This window comes from Cebus imitator, unplaced genomic scaffold, assembly GCF_001604975.1.
Source record: "Cebus imitator isolate Cc_AM_T3 unplaced genomic scaffold, Cebus_imitator-1.0 Scaffold45, whole genome shotgun sequence".
Taxonomy (NCBI): Eukaryota; Metazoa; Chordata; class Mammalia; order Primates; family Cebidae; genus Cebus; species Cebus imitator.
This window is the reverse complement of record NW_016107360.1, coordinates 11,486,224-11,509,400: the sequence shown is the minus strand read 5'-3', so window position 1 is coordinate 11,509,400 and position 23,177 is coordinate 11,486,224. Positions and strand designations below refer to the sequence as shown.

The window sequence follows — 23,177 nt, the reverse complement described above, 5'->3', positions numbered from 1 at the left end:
AAAAAAAAAAAAAAAGAAAGAAAATCAACATATATACATTGACCTACTGTGCTAAATAACTGATAAAATTTTGGAAATCAATCATCCTCGCTCCATCTATACAGTTTTTTCAGGCCTCTGTACCATTTACTATGACTCATATTTCATGACTCCGTGTCATGGGAAGGAGACATGGCCTGAAGAATGAAATAGAACTGAAGGCAGAGAACCTATTTCAGACATCCCTTCTCCCAAGGTTGTATTGGTTTGTCTTGAAATCGGAATAATTGACTTTGAAGGAAGAAATGAGTAAGGCACAGAACTTGTTCTAAGCCATGTACATTAGCCAATATCCAAGGCAACTTCCTTTAACCAATGTGATTGTCCATCGGCAGGCAGCATTCCACAAAGCATTCAAATACTATCTATGTCAAGGTAATTTCTTGGGCACAATTTGTCTAAGAATTACGTTATGGGAAAAGGGCCAAACTAATTCTTTATGTCATTGGGATTTAACTTTACAGGTAAAGAGAAAAATTAAGGGCTCCACAAATGATCATTAAAGACAGAAATTCGGCCAGGCACAGTGGCTCACGCCTGTAATACCAGAACTTTGGGAGGCCAAGGCAGGCAGATCATAAGGTCAGGAGTTCAAGACCAGCCTGGCCAGCATGGTGAAACCCCATCTCTGCTAAAAATGCAAAAATTAGCTTGGGCACCTGTAATCCCAGCTACTTGGGAGGCTGAGGCAAGAGAATTGCTTGAACCTGGGAGGCCGAGGTTGCAGTGAGCCAAAACCGTGCCACTGAACTTCAGCCTGGGCAACAGCAAGACTGTGTCTCCAAAAAAAAAAAATAGGAATTCATCTCAAAATCATCATTGGTATAAAAGTACCATTCTACCACTAGACAAACCTGTACCACACTTCCAAAAATACTCTATGTTAAAGTAGTATTCAGTTAACTTCACAACAATTACTTCTTAACCAAAGTCTTAACTACCCATCAGCTGAAACGGCCTCTGGAAAAGCTACTAATAAACTTTAAAAAGTTTTATAATGTTGGGCACGGTGGCAAGCACCTGCAGTCCCACACACTCAGGAGGCTGAGGCAGGAAGATCACTTGAGCCCAGGAGGTTGAAGCTACAGTGAGGTATGATCACGCCACTGCACTCCAGCCTGGGTGACAGAGCTGGTCAAAAAAAGAAAAAAACATTTTATGAAACTCATCTAATCAGGTGGAGGTTCCAATTCGAAGAGTGTTCCTCAGTAGAATTTTGGAGAGAGAGGCTCTGGAAAGGGAACTTGAATCCCAGTTAATAGTAGGAAGTTTATATGGAATGTAAAGTTTTAGAAATTAAAAGTCTGAGTTGTGGGTGACACCTGCTTTCTCACAAATAGTCCAGGAAACCAGCCCAAGCCACAAACAAAACCAGAACTCCCCTCTGTGGCTTGCCAAATCTGTGTAAACCTCCCATTTCATCCCCTCCAACCAAAGAGAGGCCATCTTGTAACATACAAGCACAGAGTATTCCATTAAATGTCCACCCTCAGATAGTCACGTGAAGCTGTCTACACTTCTGCATTCCCCCTTGTGTTTACCCACATGCCTGTATCCAGCCTGACTGGGAAAATACAGTGAAATTAGTTGAGTACCCCTTGTCACATCTTGCTAAAATGTGACATAAAATGATGAGAGTAAAATTTTTACCAGATCAAAATAATAATTCTAATTAACGTACTTGTTTATTTTTAACTTATCTTTTTATTTATTTTTGAGATGGAGTTTTGCTCTTGTTGCTAATTTTGTATTTTTAGTAGAGACGGGGTTTCTTCATATTGGTCAGGCTGGTCTTGAACTCCTGACCTCGGATGATCCACCCGCCTTGGCCTCTCAAAGTGCTGGGATTATAGGCATGAGCCATCGTGCCTGGCCTAACTTATTTATTAAAAGAGTATCAGATCTGGGATACAGTCTCCAGTGTAGGACTATGATCAGTGACATTCCTGCAGGTCACCTCCAAGTGATTTGGACCTTGTATACCTAACAGCATGAGCTCAAATCCAAGTGTGGATCTCCATGACCCAAGCAATGTTTCCTGTTTCCAATTGGAAACAGGCTTTACAACTTGAATGATTTGTCAAGATTTGTTGTTAAACTCAATTCTCCCTTTCTTTCTTTCTTTCTTCTCTTCCCTCTATCTCCTTTGATCTAATACAGACTTCTAAACTAATACAAGCCTCTGGCTATGGCATCAGGGAGAAGACATCCTTATCAAGAGCGTTCTGTTACTTAAGGAATTACAATGTATGCATTGAACTAAATCTATTTCTTCAAAAAATAAAATGACCTTTTTTCCCTGCAGGAAGTAGAATTATTTGGCTCTTTTTCAGGGATATCATGATAGTAACAGACCTATTCAGGCAGGGCTAAGAGCACTTTCCTGGAATTTTAGAAATTCTCTTTGGAAGTGCAGGACTATTTTTATATATACTTCTTCCACAGTCACCATTGTCCCCAAAGACTGTCTCTGATCTTAATCCTAACTCCCAAAGGCACCTGGCCAGTTCTAGCCACCTAGATAACAAAAACTGGTGGGGCTCTCTAAATGTTTTTTCCCCTAAGGCACACTTACGTCAACATGCAAGTTTATCTTCTGGAGTCTGCAAGCTGGGCTTGCACCTCCTCCTTTGCCAGCTCCCTCCTGGTAGTTTAGAGGGGTAACATCTAGGTGAAAGTATGCCTGATTGCCCTGTTTTTCTCAGTATTTGCATTTCACTAACTTGAATTGCTGACCCCAGAGATGTACAACTGAAATATTCACTTCCACTGAAGCTCCTAGACTGACCTATAAGAAATACAGCTTTGGGGCCAGCACTTAGAAAGGATGAGGCAGGAGGATCACCTGAGCCCAGGAGTTTAAGACCAGCCAGCCTGGGGAGCACAGAAAGACCCCATGTCTACCAAACAAACAAAAAAAATTAACTGGACATGGTGGCATGCACCTGTAGTCCCAACTACTTGGGAGGTTGAGGTGGGAGGCTGAGGTAGGATAACTTGAGCTCAGGATGCCAGTGCTGCAGTGAGCCATGATCATTCCACTGCACTGTAACCCGGGGGACAGGGCGAGACCCAGTCTCAAAAAAAAAAAAAAAAAAGCAGCTTTGGCTTTTGGATCTGGACACATTATCACAGCCCAAGTGTAATACAAAAGGCATGTAGGGCACCCAGCCTCTCCTTGATATCAAAGTAAGATGAACAGAAGTTGCATATTTCCTGTGTAACGTCCTGTGTCTTCTCTAAATCCACAGTAACCCCAAAGGTCCATTTTACCTACAGAAAACTGAAAGACCAATAAAGTGAAGTAGATTGGCTAAATAATCTTAAATGTTGTTCCTGGCTCTAAGATGTCAGAGTGCCTCCAATTATGCATTATCTCTAAACTACTAAAACTTGGGTTAGTCAATAAATAATCTGAGTGGACTGTGTGTATTTAAAGAAAATAAGGAGACCCAGATCCTTTCCCTATGAATCTCAATCTCAGGTCAATTACAATTCATTGCATTACTGAGTACCCACCAGGTGCTAGAGCATGTGTCTGCTTTCCCTTCTTCAGCGGTTCTCAATTTTCACTGTGCATCAAGATCTCCTGGGGGAACCTGGCAAACAACTGACGTCCAGACTGCACATGCCAAGATTTCAATTTGTTTGATTTAGGGTAGGGTCTGTTGCAAGAATCAGCCAAAGTGATTCTAACGTGCAGCCAACATTGAGCCTTCCATGGCTTAGTCCATCACCACCACCACGTTTTGTGGCAAATTCCAACAGGTAGAATTTACATAAGTGGCCTCTACTTCCCTGCATACCAGAGAAGGTGAGACTTGAATTAAGTCATACTCTCAGTCCAGGGGATAAATGGAAGTTAGGACTAGGTGTAAAGCATAAGAAAAAGAACAAAGAAGACAGAAGGGAATTTAAATGCTTTCTGCTTATTGTCTCACTTAATCATAGCTACCACCCCTCAGATAAGCAAGCGGAAGCTCAAGAGATTCAGCAGCTCACCAGATCACTCAGCCAGTAAACAACAAAACAAGAATTTAAACCAGTCTCTTACCCCAAAACCTAGGTTCTACTCATGCTACCCTCCACATCCTGCAGGTCTAACTTCAAGCTCCTGTACCATAAGCAACACCTCCTATCTTATCAACCAGATGTGAACCTGGATGCCAGTGGTCACATCCCCCAAAGTCCTGTCTTTTTATGCAATCAGTATCCAAAAATGTCTCCTGCTCACATTTGGCCTACTTAGTCTTAAATACTGTATTAGTTAGGATTAGGTTCTACCTCATGGGACAGAAAGCACAAAATAAGAGTGGCTCAATTAAGATAGTTCTTTCTCATGTAGAAGAAACCCAGGGGTAGGTGGGTCCAGGGGATTCCACGGCATCAGGGACCTGTGCTGCTTCCATTTTGTCGTTCTGCTTTGCTCAATCATGGCTTCCTCCTCGTGGTCCAGGATAGCTTCTTCAGTTCCATCCATTCTGGCTGGCAGTGGTGGTTTATGCTATAATCCCAGCATGTTGAGAGGCCAAAGCAGCAGGATCACTTGAGGACAGGAGCTGGAGACCAGCCTGGGCAACATAGTGAGACCTTGTTTCTACTAAAAATTTTAAAAATTAGCCAGGTTTGGCGATGCGCACCTATAGTCCGAACTACTCAGGAGCCTGAGAGATTGAGGCTTCAGTGAGCTATGATCACACCACTGTACTCCAGCCTGGGCTACAGAGTAAAACCCAGTCTCAAGAACAAACAAAACAAAAACAACCAAAAAAAAAAAAAAAGATGCTTCTGTAAGCCACACATACTCAACAGTTTCACTTACATTCCGGTGGCCATAACTTAGCCACATGGCCACAGTTAGCCAGCTGGGGAACAAGGCCTTTACTATAGGCGGCCATTTGCCCAGCCAAAAAAGGGGGCTCTTTTACTAAAGACAAGAGTGACAGGACAGGAACAGTTAAGTCTCAGCCATGGTTTGCTGCCTGGGACTCCAGTCTTCCCCTCTAGGACTGCAGCCCTAACCTGGACACCATCAGCCTAGCAAGTCCAGGAGTCTGATTGACTCACTCCTCTTGCACCAGCTTCTCCTGCCAGTCCCACAGCTTTTCCCTTCACCTCAGACTTCTCACGTACCACCAGCTTCTCTGCCTTTTGCTGCTGGGCTCCACGGCTCCACCTTTCTAATTGAGAAACCCAGTACCTAAAGCTATGAAGTCAGGACAGAGTCCTTTTAGATGCTATGCCTTGACCTCCTGACCTCCTGGTCCCCCCTTTGCTTTTTTTTTTTTCGAGACAGGGTATCACTCTGTCACCCACACTGGAGTGCAGCCTTGACATCCTAGGTTCAAGCAATCCTCCCACCTCAGCTTCCTGAGTAGCTTTAACTACAGGCACATGCTTCCATGCTTGACTTACTTTTTTATTTTTATTTTCAGTAGAAATGAGGTCTGATGATGTTGCCCAGGCTGATTTCAATCTCCTGAGCTTAAGGAATCCACCCACCTCGACCTCGCAAAGTGCTGGGATCACAGGCATGAGCCATCGTGTCTGGCCCTGGTTTCCCATTTTTGAGTCAGCTTTCAGCCAAGTTGATATCACTTGCTAGGTCAGACAGGGTGGAAGCCCTAACCCAGTATCTGACACATCACCCCCACAGCATTATATTCATGCCATATGGCTTTCCATGACTCTAGCTGAAGCTATAACTTCATGGGAAAGAAGTTGGGCAGCTAAGTCAGACTGCAACAGAAAGAATCAAAGGCAAAGGGTAAGACAGCCTGGGCTGGAATCCTTGATTCCCCATTTACTAGCTGTGTGACTTTTGTGGGCTTTTTCCTTCATCTCAAAAATAGAAATAACAATTTTTATTTCACATAGCTGTGGTGAGAATCAATATAATCATGTATATGGAAATACTCTAAACAATGTAAACCTGGCTGGGCATGGTAGCTCACACCTATAGTCCCAGCACTGTGGGAGGCTGAGGTGGGTGAATCACTTGAGCTGAGGAGTTCACGACCAGCCTGGGCAAAGGCAAAACCTGGTCTCTACACATATATATATATACACACACACACACACATTATATATATATACACACATATACACATACATATATACGTGTATATATATAACATATATACACACATATACACATACATACATATATATGTATATATATAACATATATATGTTATATAATATATAAAACATATATTAATATATGTTAAATTTATCCATTAAATATATTTTTAATATATATATAAACTAGTCGGGTGCGGTGGCACATGTCTGTAGTCCCAGCCACTTAGGAGGCTGAGGCAGGAGGAGGCTTAGGAGGCTTGAGCTCTGAAGGTGAAGGTTGCAGTGATTAGAGATCACGCCACTGCGCTCTCGCCAGGGTGCTGAGTGACAGAGCAAGTTGTCATCTCAAAAAAAAAAAAGTGTAAAGCCCATGATAGGAGACAAGGGTCTCTTACTTTCCCTTCTGTCTCTAGGCACCCACCCCCAGAGTTTTTCAGGACCTCCCATCCTATCCCCTTTCTGTTCTGCTTCCTCAGCCTCTTTCCTTGCAGCGGTGACCGTCCTGCCCTTCCTACACTTTTACAGAGCTTTGCAGGAAAAGAAAAGAGAACTGTTGACATAGGAGGGTCTAGATGAAGAAATGAGTGCTCCTTTGGATCAGAAGGATCACACTGATAATCAGAGCAAACAGGTGCTCTCCTAAGCTCTTCATAGCGATAAAGCTATATAAGCCTCAGAGCAATTATATAAAAGAGGGTCTGTGGGCAGCAGCCTCTAAGACAGTCCCTAGGGATCCCTGCCTCCTGGATTTGATGCCTTCTGTAATCCCCTTTCCTTGGGTGTGGGCTGGATCTAGTGACTCACTTCTAACAAATATAATATGGCACAGTGATGGAATGTCACTTCCAAGATTAGGTAACCAAAAGACTGTAGCTTCTGTCTTGGGCACTTTCTCCCCCCACCACTCTCTCTTGCTTAGTCTAAGGAAAGACAGCTGCCACTTTATAAGCTACCCTATGGAGAGGCTCATATGTAAGGAACAGAGAGAAGCCTCTGTCCAACCACCACCAAGGAACCGAGGCCTTCAGCCAAATAGCCCACCAGCAAGGAAGTGAATCCTGCCAAAAACTACATGAGTGAGCCTGGAACATATCCTTTCCGAGTTGAGTCTTTAGATAAGACCACAGCCCCAGCGGAACAGCTTGGAGCCAGAGACACACACTAAGCTCACCAGATTCCTGACCCACAGAAACTGAGACAATTGTTTACTGATTTAAGCAGCACTGCCTTCCTTAGGGCTAGATGCCCATCACCCAGAAGCTTGAAGAGTCCCAGCCTAGCAGTTGAGCTTCCTGATTGGGGGATTCAGAAAGCAATGTTTCGAAATTAGCTAAAGAGTAAAATTCCTAGGCCAGACACGGTGGCTCATTCCTGTAATCTTAACACTTTGGGAAACCAAGGTGCAAGGATTCATTGAGCCCAGAAGTTTGAGACCAGCCTGGGTAACACAGCAAGACCCCATCTCTACATCCCCTCACAAAAAAATTAGCCAGGCGTGGGGTGTGTGTTTGTGGCCCTAGCTACTCAGGAGACAGATGAGAGGATCACTTGAGCCTGGGAGTTCAAGGCTGCAGTGAGCCCTGATTGGGTCCCTGCACTTCAGCCTGGGAAACAGAGCAAGATCTCATCTCAAAAGAGAGAGAGAGAGAGAGACAGAGAGAGAGAGATTCCAACTACTGAAACAATATATAAACCAAAAATTGGCAACATTAGATGCATAAGATATGGGCCTCCTAGTCAAATTCTGCAACCCTTGCCCTTCTGTTCACTGCCAAATCACCAGGATTCAGAAGAGGACCTTCTCTCTACTCTCCTATATAATATCTCTGCTAAGGAGCTACTTCTGCAGTATTTATCCTCACTGACTTCCTTGCCAGTTCAACAGGCTCTTTACAGCTTTTATCTATGCCTTTGCCCTTCCCTCTGCAGTTTCTCTATTCTGTACATACATATCATCCTATTCTATTCTCTTTTTGAAGTTCCTTCTCTTTTGTCTTCCATTATTGGTAAGAATAACAGGGAAATATGAACTGATATTCTGCTCTCACAGTTAAAAAATACATACTGCACTGTGACTGGCACACAGTAGGCCCTCAAATACTTGCTAAATAGCAGGCTGGGCACGGTGGCTCAAGCCTGTAATGCCAGCACTTTGGGAGGCTGAGGCAGGTGGATCACAAGGTCAGCAGTTCGAGACCAGCCTTGCCAACATGGTGAAATCCAATCTCTACTAAAAATTAGCCAGGTGTGGTGGTGTGTGCCTGTAGTCCCAGCTGCCTCAGAGGCTGAGGCAGAAAAATTGCTTGAACCGGGGAGGTGGCAGTTGCAGTGAGCCGAGATCATGCCACTGCACTCCAGCCTGGGCAACAGAGTGAGACTGCATCTAAAAAAAAAAAAAAAAAAAAAAAAAAAATTGCCAAATAAAATTCTCCTTGACTGCACCCTGCAAGGTTTGGGGCAGAAAGAGCATCTAATAAGGTGTTCTGTTCCCTAACTCTGGTGGAAAGCTGGAGGAAAGAAAGAAGAAATGCTCTACATCATCTACATCCAGCACCATCTCCTGTCTCTCACACAGTAGAAAGCTAGGAGAATAATGTAATAAAAATTTCACAGCAATTTAGGGATAGAAGCCAAGCTAGAAGTCACATCTTCTGGCTTCCAATCCAGTGCTGATCCCGTGTGGGGACAGATTCCCAGATGCACGACATGTAAGGCCTGGGAGGCAGGGGGTGGCCACCCCTCCTCAAAAGGGGGCCTTTGGTTCAGACCCCAGATGCTCTAAGTCTGCCCTCCAGCCGACCACCGCGAGGGTTTGACCTCCACACCTCACTGGCGCTGTTTCCTATGTGGATTTTCTGTTTGACATGTGGAAGAGTTAGACTTGTCCTGGCATAGCAGGACGTCCTAAAGAGGGGTCCTACACCCTCCTGCCTTCTCTACCCCAGGGCTCCTGGCAGGCTGTGCTCCCACCTTCCTCCAGTCTCCAGCGAGCCAGGTGGCTCCAGCGAGCCAGGTGGCTCCAGCGCAGGTCTCTGCACTGCGCGGCTTCCAGCGCCTTGATGAGACGTGTTTAATCTTCCACCCGGATTATTTAACCTCCGCATCCTTGTTAACAAACAGCCATTATTAACGAGATGGTAGACCACATGGGGTGGGTTTTTACAGACAATGAGAGCTCCCTTGGCCTTTCTGCGAGCAAATTCATAATCCTCAGCGACTCAGCCGCCCCGAACCCTCCTGCACAGAAACCTGAGTAGAACCCGGTGGTCTGGGCCCTACTTCACTACCTCCGGGGGCTGGAGGCTCCGTCCCGTCCAAGCAGAGCTGCATCTCTCCCTTTCTTCCCTGCCTCCCACTCTCACTCGCTCTCAAGGGGTAGCTACAGTGCATTATAAATTTTACCTTTCTAGTGTGTAGGAGAGGCGAGAGGAGGCTCTGTCCCAGCTCCGGGCCTGCCCGTCCCTGAGGACACCAATTAAAGGCACTAATTGGACAGCAATACATCAAAGTCGCTCCCGGGAGTGGGTCCTCAGAGCGCCAGGAATCCGTTAGTTGGGCTTTTGTTTCAAACACAGAAACAGGAAAAAAACACGCACGCACCTCGACGCGGGCAGGAGTAGGGCGCGTGCTGTGCAGCGTGGGCTCCTCCGTCTCCGCGCTCGCTGGGAGTTTCTCCCTACCCTCTCTTTTTCCGGCTCGGCACAGCAGACGTTCGATCCCTCTTCTGTTCTGAGTTCACCTCACTTACTTTTCCAAAGAGCGCCGCCTAGAAGGCCCGCTCTTCTGAGACAGGCTTACTAACAGCCCGCGTAGACGCGGCACACGGTTGTACCCCAGAACGCCAGTTTCGGGAGAAACAAACCCACCTACCCGCGCGCTTCGTTTTGGCCTTTCCCTAAACAGGTTGAGGGAGGGCAAGTCCACACCTGGGGAGGCACCTGTCTCTTGGACTCGACTGCGAGGCTCCCGGACGCCTGCGGGAGGAGGGCTACGGAGGGGAACCGGCCTCACCCAGGAGGGGTGATTTCAGGATACGGAAAGGGACACTTCGATGGGAGAAGGAAAGGGTTCTTCTCTGGGGGAACTAGACGCTGCTTACAGGCCCAAGGGCACCCAAAGGACCCGACCATGGAAGAGGTTCCGGCCCAGAAAAAAGTGAAGCTACCTCGGGCGCGCTTCCGGTCCCCAAATGGCAATGGGCAGGCGTTGGGGGGGGGGGAGCTGTGGAACGGGGTCTTTCCCTGCCATCGGCTTTAAAAGGAAGCCGGAGCCTCCAGAGTCCAGAAGCTACCAGTAACCTGTGCCCCGCTTGCGCAACGAGCCCTCCCAACTTCAGCAACAAAGGCCCCAGCGCCCTGCGGGTCAGACCCAGGCCCAGGGGCCAGAGCCCCGTACGGGGAGGGACAGAGACCCGAGCGCCAACTGGGACGTCCTGCGGTCAGCGTCCGGGGGTCGCTGTTCCTTGGCTTACCCAACCCGGGCCACTGGCGGCGGCCACCTGCGCGGGGGTGGCGGGAACCTTAAGCCGGCGAGAGCGAGGCCCGGCTCGGGTCGCCATCGCAGCCACAGCCACCGCACAGGCTGGCGCGCCGGGGACGCTCGGCCTCACCTGGGACCTGGGGAGGCCAGAAGTGCCCCTCATCCTACAGGCCGCGCCAGCTCCCTTCCCTCGGGAAGCCAGATTGGAATGACTGCTTTTGATCCCATTTGTTACCAACCCCAGCATTTGTTTTCCATTTTATAAACGCTTCCCTTTAAGTAATTGTCCCTGTTAACAGCGTATACCTTTCAGCAGCGCTCACTGCACTATAAATAATCTCGATGAAGATGCAAGGATATGACTTTCACAAGATTGGACAATTGATTCAATCTGTGACCCGCGATGGCGAATAATATTGGAAGGCTATTTAAACAGATGAAGGCCTAAATTGTCTTGCTTGTATCTGAATTAATTTCTCATTCATCATCATTATGAAGTGATTGGTCTATTCAAGCTCTTCAGCCTGCTGGAACGGAGCGGGATTTAAATGAGATTGTAACACAATTTAAATGCTTGCCGACTTTAACGAGGCCAATTGAGCAGCTGCAATAAATACAAATATTTTTCTAAACAGCCTTGTTTTAAATAATTACTTAATGCTTTCATGTTATTTTTAAGTGGCAATCTTTCTCTCTCTCTCCTGCTCCTGCTCAGAATATCACATATTTGCTTGCTGAGAAGGTGATTTTGAAAACGACTTTGTGTTTCTGTTTGCTTTGTAGACAGTGGAACGTCTTTTGTGATTGGGTTTTGTTTTATCTTTTTCTCAGGGTCACATTTCCAGGGTCCCTCAAGCTGGCACAAATGGTGAGCTGAGCCTTAGTTTCACCCGAAAGCAGTCTTCTATGCCTACCCCCCGCAGAGCTTGGGAGGAGCTGAGTGATGGAAGAAATTAGTCGTTTGCATCTAGTCACTTATCCAGACGCAGTTTAGCTGGGTTTTGCAAACGAATCCGAGTGACTGCACTTACAAATGATACCCTGAAGAGTGGCATCATTTCTGATTTGTCCTGATGACCATCATCATCTTGAACAAATCTGAATTCCAGCGTATCCCAAAGGTGTTCCTTAGGAAGTTCAATCTGCCAGCAGTTTGTCTTCCTGCAAATCAAAAGGAGTAGGTGGAGGCTGACTGAGGATCTCTTTGTTAGGGAAGGGGCACAGAAAGAGACCCTTACCATAACAAATAGTGGCGGGTGAGGGGGAGGGGGTTGCTAATTAGAGAAATGCCAGTTTTGTGACCTCAGCCTTCTGTCTTTCCTACTTGTGCCCCCACTCCTACTCCTTCCTCTACCATTCTGGATCGATGGTGTATTGAGAGCATGCTAAGATCCCTACTTTGAGAATGCCATTCGTTTGGACATCTTTGGCGGCAACTGTCCACCATGACACTCACACTCACTCTCCGGTGGACATATGACGGCTGGTGTTTCCTCACTTGGGGAATAATGGAAGCAGCCGAGCGGGAGAAGCCTGAAGAACAAAAGAATCTTTTAAACTTTAGTGAAAGGGCTGAGGTTAGGGATGAGGGGGGACACTCAGCTTACTGTCGGGACCTGAGCCCCATTTGGGGGATGGCTGTCCAAGGCCATGTCCCCTGGAAGGCCTAGGGCAAGGAGATGCATTCTGAATCTTTTCTCCCTCAACCCGGGATTGAGGGAGAGAAACTTCATGCCTGGACGGTGCAGGTACAGGGTTTGAAACTAGGAAGGTGGAGTCAACATAAACACTAAAGAAACCATTATTGGGGCATGCCACATTGGGCAATAGGATCAAACTGTAGGACAGAAAAAAAAAAAAAAAAAAAAAAAAAAAAAAAAAAAAAAAAAAAACTTACAAAAAAAAAAAAAAAAAAAAAAAAAAAAAAAAAGGAACAAGGATGCAGAAACCAAGTAGCGATTTGCTATGTAACTGAGCAATTTAATGCCAGAGTTAGGGAGCTGCTGGCCGGAATCATTTTGTCTTCGAGGCTCTGCGGAGCTCATCCTCTTTATCCTGTTGTTTAAAATGAGCATTATCCCAAACATATGCAATGCAATCAGTTTGGTCACACTTACAAGAACACGCTTTAATAAGGCAATCAATCACACGCTAACAAGCCAGCGATGGCCCGGGGGCTGGCGCACACTCGGGCTGCGGGGCGGCCAGCCTTGCCCAGCTGGACGAATCTGGGCTGGGCGCTGGACCACGCTCCCAGAAAGAGTGAGTTGGGAGCCCAGTGTCAGGCTTCACTAGGGGTTATCTCAGAATCTGTGCCCCAAAACAGGATGACAGAAGAGGAAGTGGGAGCCAGGAGCTCAAAGCTACATTGGCCACTGATAGCTGTGTAGACCTGGAGCCTCCATTTTCCCACCTGCAAAATGGAACCAAGATGAGACAAATCCAAGTACAGGCACTCAGAAAGTTGAAAAATGAAAACAATATCATGCCAGGCCCTGGTCTGGCCTTCTTGTTTTACAGATAAGGAAGTTGTGATTGTGAAGGGGCAGTACATTCTTCAGAGTCAACTCACTTCCTCCCTGCCACCACCCAAATGGGGCAGGTCATGCCAGATGGGGTTGCCTGATACAAGTGGGCTAAGAATGTCTGGGGGGAGAGGGAGAGTGAGAAGCAGTGCCCAGCGCCAAACCGCAAACCTTGGCAAAAGGGAAATTTCATTATGAAGTAATGAGTAATTCCTCCTGGCAAGATGTATTGTTATATCTTCCACTTCAATTTGGAGGAAGAGAGGCTCAATTACCCAGAAAATACAGTCAATTAAAGGCTGCTGATTGGACACGAAGCCGAATCATCGATCTTGTGCTTTCCAATATCACTGCAGACACTTCATTTTCCCTCCCTATTAACTGAAAATACGCCTGGCATTAAGGCAACCCGAAGCCCATTTACCTGTCGCAAGCAATCTCTGCCAGACGCAGAGCAACCACAAAATTTACCGGGATTTGGCACTCGGGGAGCTCCTGGCTGCAGGGGAGGGGTTGCTGGAAACCTCAGGGCACACTTTGCTTGGGAGGGAACTGGCTACTGTATGCAGGAGGATTTGCTGTGGAACCCAAGGAGGAAGGAGTGCATTTAAGGAGCCTGTATCTGCTGGCAGAGACACTGGCAGAGGACCCCTCCTGTCTATGTAATCCAGAGCGTCTTGGACTCCTAGAAGGCACCCATCTCTCCCCTGCTTGAGCGGAACTCCAGACCCATCCACATTTGGTTCTCCTGTGGGGGGTATAGGATTTAGAAGGTGGCTGCTGAGCACTGCCTGTCCCTTTGCCCTAACCCCCAGAATCCCACCTTCAAGATGAATTCCAGTCTGTGGACAATTCAGACCAAGATGATCCCAACCAAGGAGGCCTCCTCCCTGTTGTCCCTCATCCTCAAGTGCAGACCCAGCTTGACTAGGAAACTCAGCCCTCTGCAGTGCCCAGGCTCCACTGCCACTGCCTCTCTCACCTTCCCTTTGGAAGACAGGTTGCTCAGAGACCGCAACCTGGGTCCCCTTTCAGTTGCTCAAAGAATTAGAACAACTGGGGAAGAAATCATCACAGAGGTGGGTCCCTGGCAGAACTCTGCTGCCACTTTACCCAGCAAGGGCTCCCAACATACCAAAAATTAAGGAAACATGCACCCCAGGGCAGCTTGGAGCCTGCCTTCTCCACCTCCATGCAATGGCTGTTTGGAGCCTACCAATGACAAACAGAGGCTTAGAAGGCTGTCTGTGGGTCCATCTTTTGGTTCCTTCCCTACTCAAACCCATGGTGGCTGAACTAGCAATTTTAAGAGTCATTATGCTGCTTGCTGCCACAAAAACTAAAATGCTAAAGTGAGAATTATGTCCAGCTTTTATTGCAATATGGTTAACAAATCATAACAGCAAATTCTTTGGGCTTCAAAGGAAAACCCCAAACCAAACCAAATTTATTCCCTACAGGAAGAACCACTCCCTCTCGGTGAGGATGAAGCTTGCATTGGGGGGTACACGTTCTCCTCTTCCTCAAAAACTGGCTGCAAGAATGAGTATGGGAGTGAGGATTTGGGAGTGTCTCTAAACAAACCTTGGTGGAGGGCAGAGACAGGGTCCCCAGAAGGGGCAGAAGGCTCCCACTGGTATCTGAAAGTCAAGCACCAGTGGTAGCTGGGGAAGAAAATGAGAGAAAGATGTAAAACGCCCAGTGCAAAGGGTAGGGCCAGAAAACTCCTGGTAAAGTGAAGGTGAACAGGCAAAGGATGAAAATTGCCTCTAATTTGCCGCCAGATACGGAGAGAGGGAGATGAAGTTCCCACTCTCTAAGCTCTTCCCTGGGCACCTTGTTAACAGCTCAGCTCTGGGCTCAGTGGCCAGCTCTGTGGTGATCATTATTATACATTTAACATTCACAAACCCTCCTTGCACACATCACTTGCTAATCAGGGTGTGTGCTGGGTCCAGGGAAAAGAGGCTTGGCCTCATAGAAGCTGCCAAGGGCTCCTGGGGCATCTGCAGCCTCCCTGCCAACAAAAAAGTGGGGGCAGGGAGAGATGGAGCTGCACATTGAGAGGTGTCATAAAGCTGGGAATGAAGAAGAAGATCGGATGTTGGAAGACGCCAGACCCAGAAGATGCTGTGTAGTTGAGGCTCCAGGTTCCATGCCGAGGGGCTGGATCCTCCCTGGTAGTAAATCATCTCTCACTCCCTCCTCCAAATGACTGGTATGTTGCCATCCACCAACCCCTTGCCATGCCTTGGAAAAGCTGGCAAAGATTAATCTCTACCTGCTCTGCATACACAGCATTTTGTTCAGAGAGATAGCAATTTCCCTTTCCAGTGCTTGGGCCTTGGTTGGGGAGAGGGGGCCAGGTGAGAGGGCATGTGAGCTGGAGGGTGAGGGACGGGGGGCTGGAAGTTGGTTGTTGCTGCTAAGTTTTGTTTAGCTTTGGAGCTACAGCCTCAACTCTGGTGGGGGCGGTGGATCCGGAGGCCGCCCGGGTGGAAGGACTCTCAACCTCTGCTTCCCCATCCCCACTCCTGCTCCCCAAACGCGCCACCCATGGCCATTTCCTAGGCTTCCCGATTCTTGCGACCTGATCCCGCTAGTCCTTTTCCGCCTTCTCCTTTCCCCGTTGGCGTCCTGGGGGCAAGGAGCGAGGCTGGCTGAGTCCCGGGGGCGGGGGTGACCCCAAGGGCCTCCTGGAGCCGGCAGGCAGCCAGCTGGCGGCCCCTTATCTGGTAAGGGGCACCTCCTCCCTCTGGTCCAGCGCGACGGAGGAGGCCTTGCTGAGCACCGAGGGCGCGAAGGTGAGGAAGGAGTCCGAGCGGGAGGTGGAGGCACAGGTGAAGTCCGAGGCGGCGGCGGCCCTGGGCGCCAGCCCGTTGGCCGGGCCGCTGTGACAGGCAATGCAGGAGCAGGGGCCTCCGGCCGAGGCGCCCAGTCCGTGCGCGGGCCCGGGGTAGAGCGGCGGGTGGCGGAAGGCGCACAGCAGTTCGGGCCGCGGGTAGGGCTGCGACAGCACGCGGAACGTGTCGAGGGGCCGCAGCGGGCCGCTGAAGGGCGACGCGGCCGAGGCGGCGGACGCGGCGCCCAGGCCCACCGGCGAGTAGTAGGGCAGGGGCAAGTGCGATGGGAAGGGGTAGGGCAGGCCGCCTGCGGCCGCCGCATGGCTCATCATGTACGTGTAGAAGGCGGGGTCCGCCGGGTGCGGCCACGTCATGGCCAGGCGCTGCCTCTTGTCCTTCATGCGCCGGTTCTGGAACCACACCTGGGGAGAGGAGCGGAGCAGGTTCGGCTGCTGGACTCGGCCCGATGCCCAGAAGCCCGAAGTCCGGTCCCGCTCGGGGGACAATGTTTGCAGCGCAGGAAGAGCCAAAGCGGACACCAGCTGGGTAGAGATGGACCCTACCACCACCACCTGAAGCTGGAATCCCTCCGAGAGAGGTTCAAGAAGTGACTCCAGCCCGCTCCCTCCTTGCCTCTACCCAGGTGGCCAGGCCCCTGGGGGTGCCAGAGCCCAGTGTAGAGGGCCAGTGAGAAGAGGTGGAGTCAATCGACCTGCGCTGACAGCGCGTCCCCAGAAAGACAGTGCGTCCCCAGAAACTTCCTTGTCACCCGCAGAGGCACTCTATTCGCTCTCGGCATTCCCACCCCTTGTCTATTTAGCCAGGAAAGGGACAGAGTCAACCACATGGCAGCAATACCTGCGTAGGAGCTGTCACAACGGTAAATCTGCACCCGCCCGCGCCGGGTAGAGAGACCCCAGGCCCAGATTCCAGGCGTGTGATTTAGGGAGTGGGCAGTTGGTATTTACTTCCCGCTAAATAGGTGCACACCCGCCTCCCCAGCCCAGACCCCCGCATACCTTGATGGTGGTTTCCGGCAGGTTTAGGGCGGCCGCCAGCTCGCATCTCCGCGGCCTGGATACGTAGTTCTCCCGGTAGAATTCCTTCTCCAGCCGCGCAATCTGCTCACGGGTGAAGGCTGTGCGGTAACGACGCATCTGGTCACTGGCGCTGCACGCCAGGGTGCCTTGCGAGCCGCCACCGCCGCCGTTGCTCTTGGGGGTCTCGCTCCCTCGGTTTGGACTGCTGACCAGCGCCTCGGAGCCGGACCCTGCACAGCGAGTCCAGAGCATAGGCGTGTACAGACACAGACACACAAACGCCACTGAAGCGGGGCTGTAGGCCTAAGGTGGGAGGGTGATTTGGGAAGGGACACCCCCTCAGCCACCTCAGTAACTGTTTCTGCTGGAGCTCTGCGGCCTTTTGGGAACCCAGGACGGGAGATAAGGGCCTGTCCTTGATTCGGTTGGTGGAGGTCTTTGGAGAGGCCTTCCTCTAAGACATCCAGGGTACAGGGGTTCACAGCCATCCTTCCCACCTGCCCTGGGGCATAGGTGAGCTCTCTGACTCGGGTTGGCAGGGGTGGATAAGGGTGTGCACTTCTGACGGGCGCATGAGTTGAGGTGCACCTTTGTGCTAGAGAGTTGTAAACTCTGGGTTCGAGTACATTGTAGGATGCTGGGCGTTCAGAGAATTTCCTTGCTCTTACGTGTGCCGGGCTGCCAGAACAGGTGCGGGAATGTGTATTAGGTTCCGTGTACTGCAGAAGTGGAGTGAGAACGCATGATGAGTATCGTATTCATTACCTTAGTATATGTGAGTGGGGTGCAGGTTGTCCTGAGGGCAGGTTATATAGGAAGGAGGCTGGGTGAAGTGGGTGATAAGACGGCATGGGGTAGGTGCAGGAATTCAACAAGGTGTTGGCTGCCAAGGCAAGGGGGTGGTCTTTCCTCCCTCCCAGGCTCTTTTCACCCACCCTGTAGTTCTGTGGAGGAGTGTCCTACGGTAAGCGCCCCCACACCCCAGTTTTCTACCCCCTTCTGAGGGGGTGATTGTTGGCACAGAGCGAAACTCCCTTCCGGGCTATCCACCCCCTTCCCATTAGCCTTTGGTGGGGAGGGGTTCTCCAGTTAAACCAGCCCCCCTTTGGGCCTACCTCTGAGAAGGGTGGGGCTCCAGCCCCCTGCAGCTCCTTTTCCTTTGGGTGGAGAAGTGGGACTAGGAAGGAAAGGGGAAGGGGGGGAGGACCCGATCTCTGCCTTTTCAAATGCAACCGGAGACCAAAGGCAATTAGACCATTGGGACCATTTCCGACCTGGCGCCGCCAAGCCCGGGAAGTGACAAGGTAATTTGGACCTCTGACCGACGTGCAAACTGGTCGGAGGGCTGCAGCACCCGGCTTGCCCTAGTGGGCCGCGATTTTACGGTTCTTTATGGACCCCTGGCTTCCGAGCCTCCATACCTCTTACACCCCGCCAGCCACAAACTGCCGGGACTGGCGTTTGATCTTGCCCTCGCCTGGGAAATGTGTCTTCCCCGAGCAGCTGAAGCATTCCCCGAGCAGTTGAAACACAGGGGGTTTGGGGTGAGCTTTGAATCCCCCAAGCCCAGGACTTGCATTCGTCCCTCCACCCCCCGCACTCAAGGCACTGCTGTCACCCTCAGTCCCGCCAATGCCAGAACACAGTAGGAGACCCCCCAGAAGGCAAATAGCAGGGAGAGTTGCTCAGGTGGGTCCCCCCAGCCATCCTGCCCTAGGAGGAGGAAGTGTCTTCCTCCTGGCCTACGCCAAAGTGAAGGGTGGGCACAGTGGGAGGCCCGGGGAAGCGGAGGGGCGCGGTGGCTACCTTTGCTGTGCTGGTACTCGGCGTTCCCGGTGGCGCAGTCCGGGGTGCAGCTCACCTCGATTTCTTCATAGAAATCCGACTCGGTGTCCGAGCTGTTGGGTTGCCCCTGGCCGTCGGCAGAGGGGGCTGGGGGTCCTGGGCCAAGCATGGCCGCCCCGGCTACCCGGGGCTCGGCGCCAGGCCCAGCCGCGCTGCCTGCTAGTCCATCGATCGGCTTCTCCTCCGGGCCTCCCCCGCTGAGCTCCCGGTTGGCCGGAGGGACGGCCCGAGGGCTCAGGCAACCACAGGGCACCATCTTCTCGGGCGGCTCCGGCAGCGGGCTGCCCACGGCTTCGGACAAATTGGAGACCCTCTTGCCAACCAGAGTGCCAAGCTGACCCCCATCCAGAAACATAACCATGTCCTTTCGGCTCTCCATCCCGGGGCTCTCCGGTGGGGGAGGGGAAAGCCCCAAGTGAGTTCCTAACCCCGGCTCCCTGGGTCTCCAGCGGCCGGACGGATCTCGACTGCAAGAGGGAGAGAGAGGCCGGGCTACTGGGCGGGCGCGGAGCGGCTGGAGCGCGGTGTGGACGGCGACGGCGACGGCGGCGGTGGCGGTGGGGAGCTAGGGTCACCTTGTGATGCGAGCGCTCCTCTGCGCCGCACAGCCTCTGGGAGGAAGCCCCATTGCCCTCTTCTTTCTAAGCTGTCATCCTCCTGCTGCAATCGTCATTACAGTACCGCTGGTGACGCCACTCGGCGAGCGCAAGTGGATAAATAGAAACGTCTGCCACAGCGAAGATGAAAGGAGACCCGCAGCTAATGGCTCGGCAGTGATGCGCCAGGTGTGGGCCTCGCTCGAATGGGGAGGAGAGTGTGAAAACAGATAGAGAGACACACACACTGAGAGGGAGACACCCTGGCAGAGGAGATGCAAATGGAATTCCGCAGAAAGAAAAGAGAGCTTAACGCGCGCGGCGAGTTCCGCAGGGGCAGCGGGACTTGGTAATTAAATACTCTTTTGATTTTTTTTTTCTTTTATTGTTGTTTTGACTTTTGTTTTCTTAACTTGGTGCCTTGATCTATGAAAGAATCCATAACTGCATTTTAGAAGTGTGAAGCCTGGCTTACAAGCCTCAATTCTGCCGGCATTATTACAACTGTCTGCCCCTGGCAGCTAACCTCAAACCGGCTGAAAAGTCTTTTTACAAGCTACGGAAAAACGTATCCCCCCGCCCCAAGTTGACTGGAGAGCTTGAGGCTGGGCCATCTTTTCCTCTCTTCTCCTCTCTCTCCCTACCCCCTCGGTCTCCTTACTCCTGGGAATCAAACTTTGCTATTTTTCTTCCCCAAGGGGCAAGAAATAAATTTTTTTTTTTCTTTAAAGGCCTGCCTGGGCTGCTGTCAGAGTGTGTGCTGAGTTTTATTAAATGCCTCCTTCCCATCTAGATGACCTTACGTTTTCCACAGCCTAGCTTCAGCTGGAGATGGCTGTTCATGGAAGAAGTCGCTTTCCCGTTTGTCTGGGCCTCGCCTGCACTCCAGGTATGTTGGGTGCGGAGAGGTTCTAAGAGTTGTCTTTTTTTTACTTGCCCATATTTTGAGTTTTTCGTTCAGAATCAACGAATTCTCCTGGAAAGATGTTTTTCAAATGAAGAGGCGCCAGGAAATGCAGCCCCTGCTGTGGCAGTGCTGAAGGCCCCTAGCCGGGAGATGGTAGTAGCTTTCACAGCGGTATTTTGGGTAGGGGTTGAGCCTCCTGGAGCACAGAAAGGTTGAGGTTCATAAAGGTTTGATTCATAAGGTCCTCTACCACGTCCCTGCCCAGGGGCAGTGGTCCTTGTCTCCAAAAGTGGGTGGTGTTTGAGGTAGAAGAAAGTGAAGTCACTGAAAAATGCCTTAAAACAGCAAGTAACTAGGGGAGCTGATGAAGGGCTGGAGGTGGGGGGCAGAGATTGCGGGAACTTGATATTTCTGGGCTGCCATAGGCCTCTCTTGGCTCCTCTTCCAGGAAGAAACTGGAATAGAACTCCTTCAAACTGACCCCTTTTGAGCTCCAAGCAAGTGTGCTGCGGCCAGGTAGGTGGGCTGGGTCTATCCCCACATTGCTGAGGGCAGGAGGTGGGCACCTTCTATGCTCAACCCCACTTTCTCCACCTCTCCCCAAGAGCTTCTAGCCCTAGGCAGCCAGCTGCAAAGGGCAGCCCCGGCACTTCTCTCCTTTCCATGCCCCTAGCAAAGTCCCAGCTTTTATAGATAAGTCTTCTTCCGTGACCTTTCAGTCTGTTATCTCCCACTTTTCTCTCCTCTTTCTCCTCCCTCTTTGCTTCTCTCCTCCATCTTCCTATCCATAGGGTTATGGACAGCATAGAGGAAGTAAGAGGTCCAAAGAAAGACAAAAGTTCCCTCCCCATTCTGGCTTTCCACTTATCCCTCATCTCAGAAGATGCTCGTTAACCTTGCCTGGGATCCGGAGGGTAGAGTCCACATAGATATCTCCACTCCCAGGGACTCCTGAAGCCACTATGTGCTGAGCACTGATAGCCCAAAAATCCAGGGAAAATGTTTTAGGGGTATAAGGAATGATTGGGAGTGGGGGAGTCAAATCCCAGAACCTTTTGCTGCCTTGGAGGGCTGCCCAGGGATTCTATCACGCTCTGTCCTCCTACCAGCAGCCACAGCCTGAGGGAGCACCTGGCTTGCTCTCTTTCCTGTCAATGACGAGCCCCCTGGGCATCTGTCTTAGAGCTGCCAAGGTTGCCTACTCTCTGCCGGGCCCTCCAGCACTGGGCCTTGGCAGCGCTTACCCTTTTTTCCCCGTTGAACATTTCGCCTTCTCATAGCCTGAGGCTCCCATCTCCTGGGGGTGAGTCCTCAGAGCAACTCCAGGCTCCTCACCCCGCCCCCAGCTCTACATTCAATGGGAATGCTCTGTTTGATCCTCTTTTCCTCTGGGTGAGATGAAAGCAGAGTAGGAGTGAGAGATCAAGGAGTACCACTTAGTCTCCTTCCTGGGTCGCCGGACCAAGCTGAGCTTCCCCTTACATCCTGGGGAGAGCGCTGGATGGAGTTGAGGAGGCTTTTCAGAGGGAGGCTGCCTCCTTTGGGCTCCAGAGCTGAAGCTTCAGGGACACATCCCTCAGCCCAGTGCTTTCCCCAGCCCTCTCCCGACTTCTCCCCGCCCTTTAAAACAGACTGTTTCTCCAGTCTTAGGGGCCTAAAATCCACCCCCACCGCTCGCCACTTTCCCCAGGTACATTAGGGAGAAAACCCTTTTAACCAAATGTCACTTCTTCCAAAAACATCCTTTCATCAACGTCACATTAAGAGTGGTTGGGTTTTTAAAGGAAAGAAGACAAAAAGAAGAGGGGACTGGATAAGAACTCTGTTTTAGTTTTTTGGGTGGTGAATGTGGGGGGAGTGTTTAATAACGTCATTATCACTGTATCGTGAAGGTTATTCGCGTCACGGCTCGAGAAGGAAGGTAAATCCGGAGAGCAAATGAAGCCCTGTACAACCCCATTAAGCCTGGGCAATCCCAAAACAGCGGAGAGGGGGTGACAGCAGCTGAGGTGGAGCCCACTCCAGGCCCGGCGACTTCACAATTCCGTCGGCGGGAGACACCCATCCCCCACCTACCACCCGGCAGATCCCCGGTCCCTTCCCCCGCTGGGGCGACGGGCTCCTGTCCAGCCTGCTCCTCTCGGATTGAAATTCTCAGGACTTCAAAAGCTCCCAGCGTGGCTTCCGCCGGGGCTGGGCTGGCCTGGGGCGGGCCGGGGGTGGGTGGGTGGGAACCCGACGGAGATAAGATGCACCGGTCGTTTTAAAAGGAATCGGAAGCCCGGCCAGGGCCCCCAGACACGCTGGTCAGCTGGAAAAGCTTCTCTTCCCAAGAAAACCCGGCTCGGGAAAGCGGCGCGTGTGGGGGCTGCCTCCGCTGTCTGCCCGCCCCGCTCGGGGGAGGTGGCCAGGGTCCCCAATCACCCTCCCCAGCCTGCAGCAGGCCTCCCAGCGGCGACAGGGCCCCCGAGAAGGGAGAGGGCGAGGAGTCCGGCAATGGAGGCCTGGAGCTGGCTTGTCGGCTCAGATGTCGGTGAAAATAGGGGCAGAAAAAAAAATGTTCTCCCTTCTCCGGTTAAAAAGTAAGAACAAAGGAAGCCTCCTTCTAAATAATAAGCGTGGTCTGGCTGTTGTGAATATTAGTCTTAGGCCGTGGTGGGGGAGCCAGCCTTCGAAGTTCTCGGACTGCTGGGTCCTCGCGGTGGGGACCGCGGGAGGTGGGTGGTTCTTGGAGCTGGTTCCCCCTTCTGCCGAGGCAGCTGCTGATGCCCTCTGGGAACCCTGTGCCACTGCTGGGTCCACCCCTAGGGAACAAGGTC

General features: G+C 50.9%; 1 protein-coding gene and 1 long non-coding RNA gene across 3 annotated transcripts; one reads left to right on the top strand and one right to left on the bottom strand.

The window, feature by feature from the left end:
* Positions 1-14,486: 14,486 nt before the first annotated feature.
* On the bottom strand, positions 14,487-19,468 carry EVX1 (even-skipped homeobox 1). Its single transcript, XM_017527054.2, has 3 exons — positions 18,817-19,468; positions 16,990-17,240; positions 14,487-16,392 (listed from the first exon to the last, which is right to left on the bottom strand). Exons 1-3 carry the CDS (start codon positions 19,232-19,234, stop codon positions 15,856-15,858), a joined length of 1,206 nt encoding a protein of 401 aa, XP_017382543.1. The 5' UTR covers positions 19,235-19,468; the 3' UTR covers positions 14,487-15,855.
* Positions 19,469-19,600: 132 nt separating this feature from the next.
* LOC119470945 lies at positions 19,601-22,967 on the top strand. 2 transcript variants are annotated; one of them, XR_005199928.1, is made up of 4 exons: positions 19,601-19,800; positions 20,245-20,340; positions 20,807-20,874; positions 22,251-22,967. It is a non-coding gene; the product is annotated as an uncharacterized LOC119470945 (long non-coding RNA). The 2 variants fall into 2 exon arrangements; XR_005199929.1 differs by having other exon boundaries at positions 19,621-19,800; positions 20,266-20,340.
* The last annotated feature ends 210 nt before the right edge of the window (positions 22,968-23,177 follow it).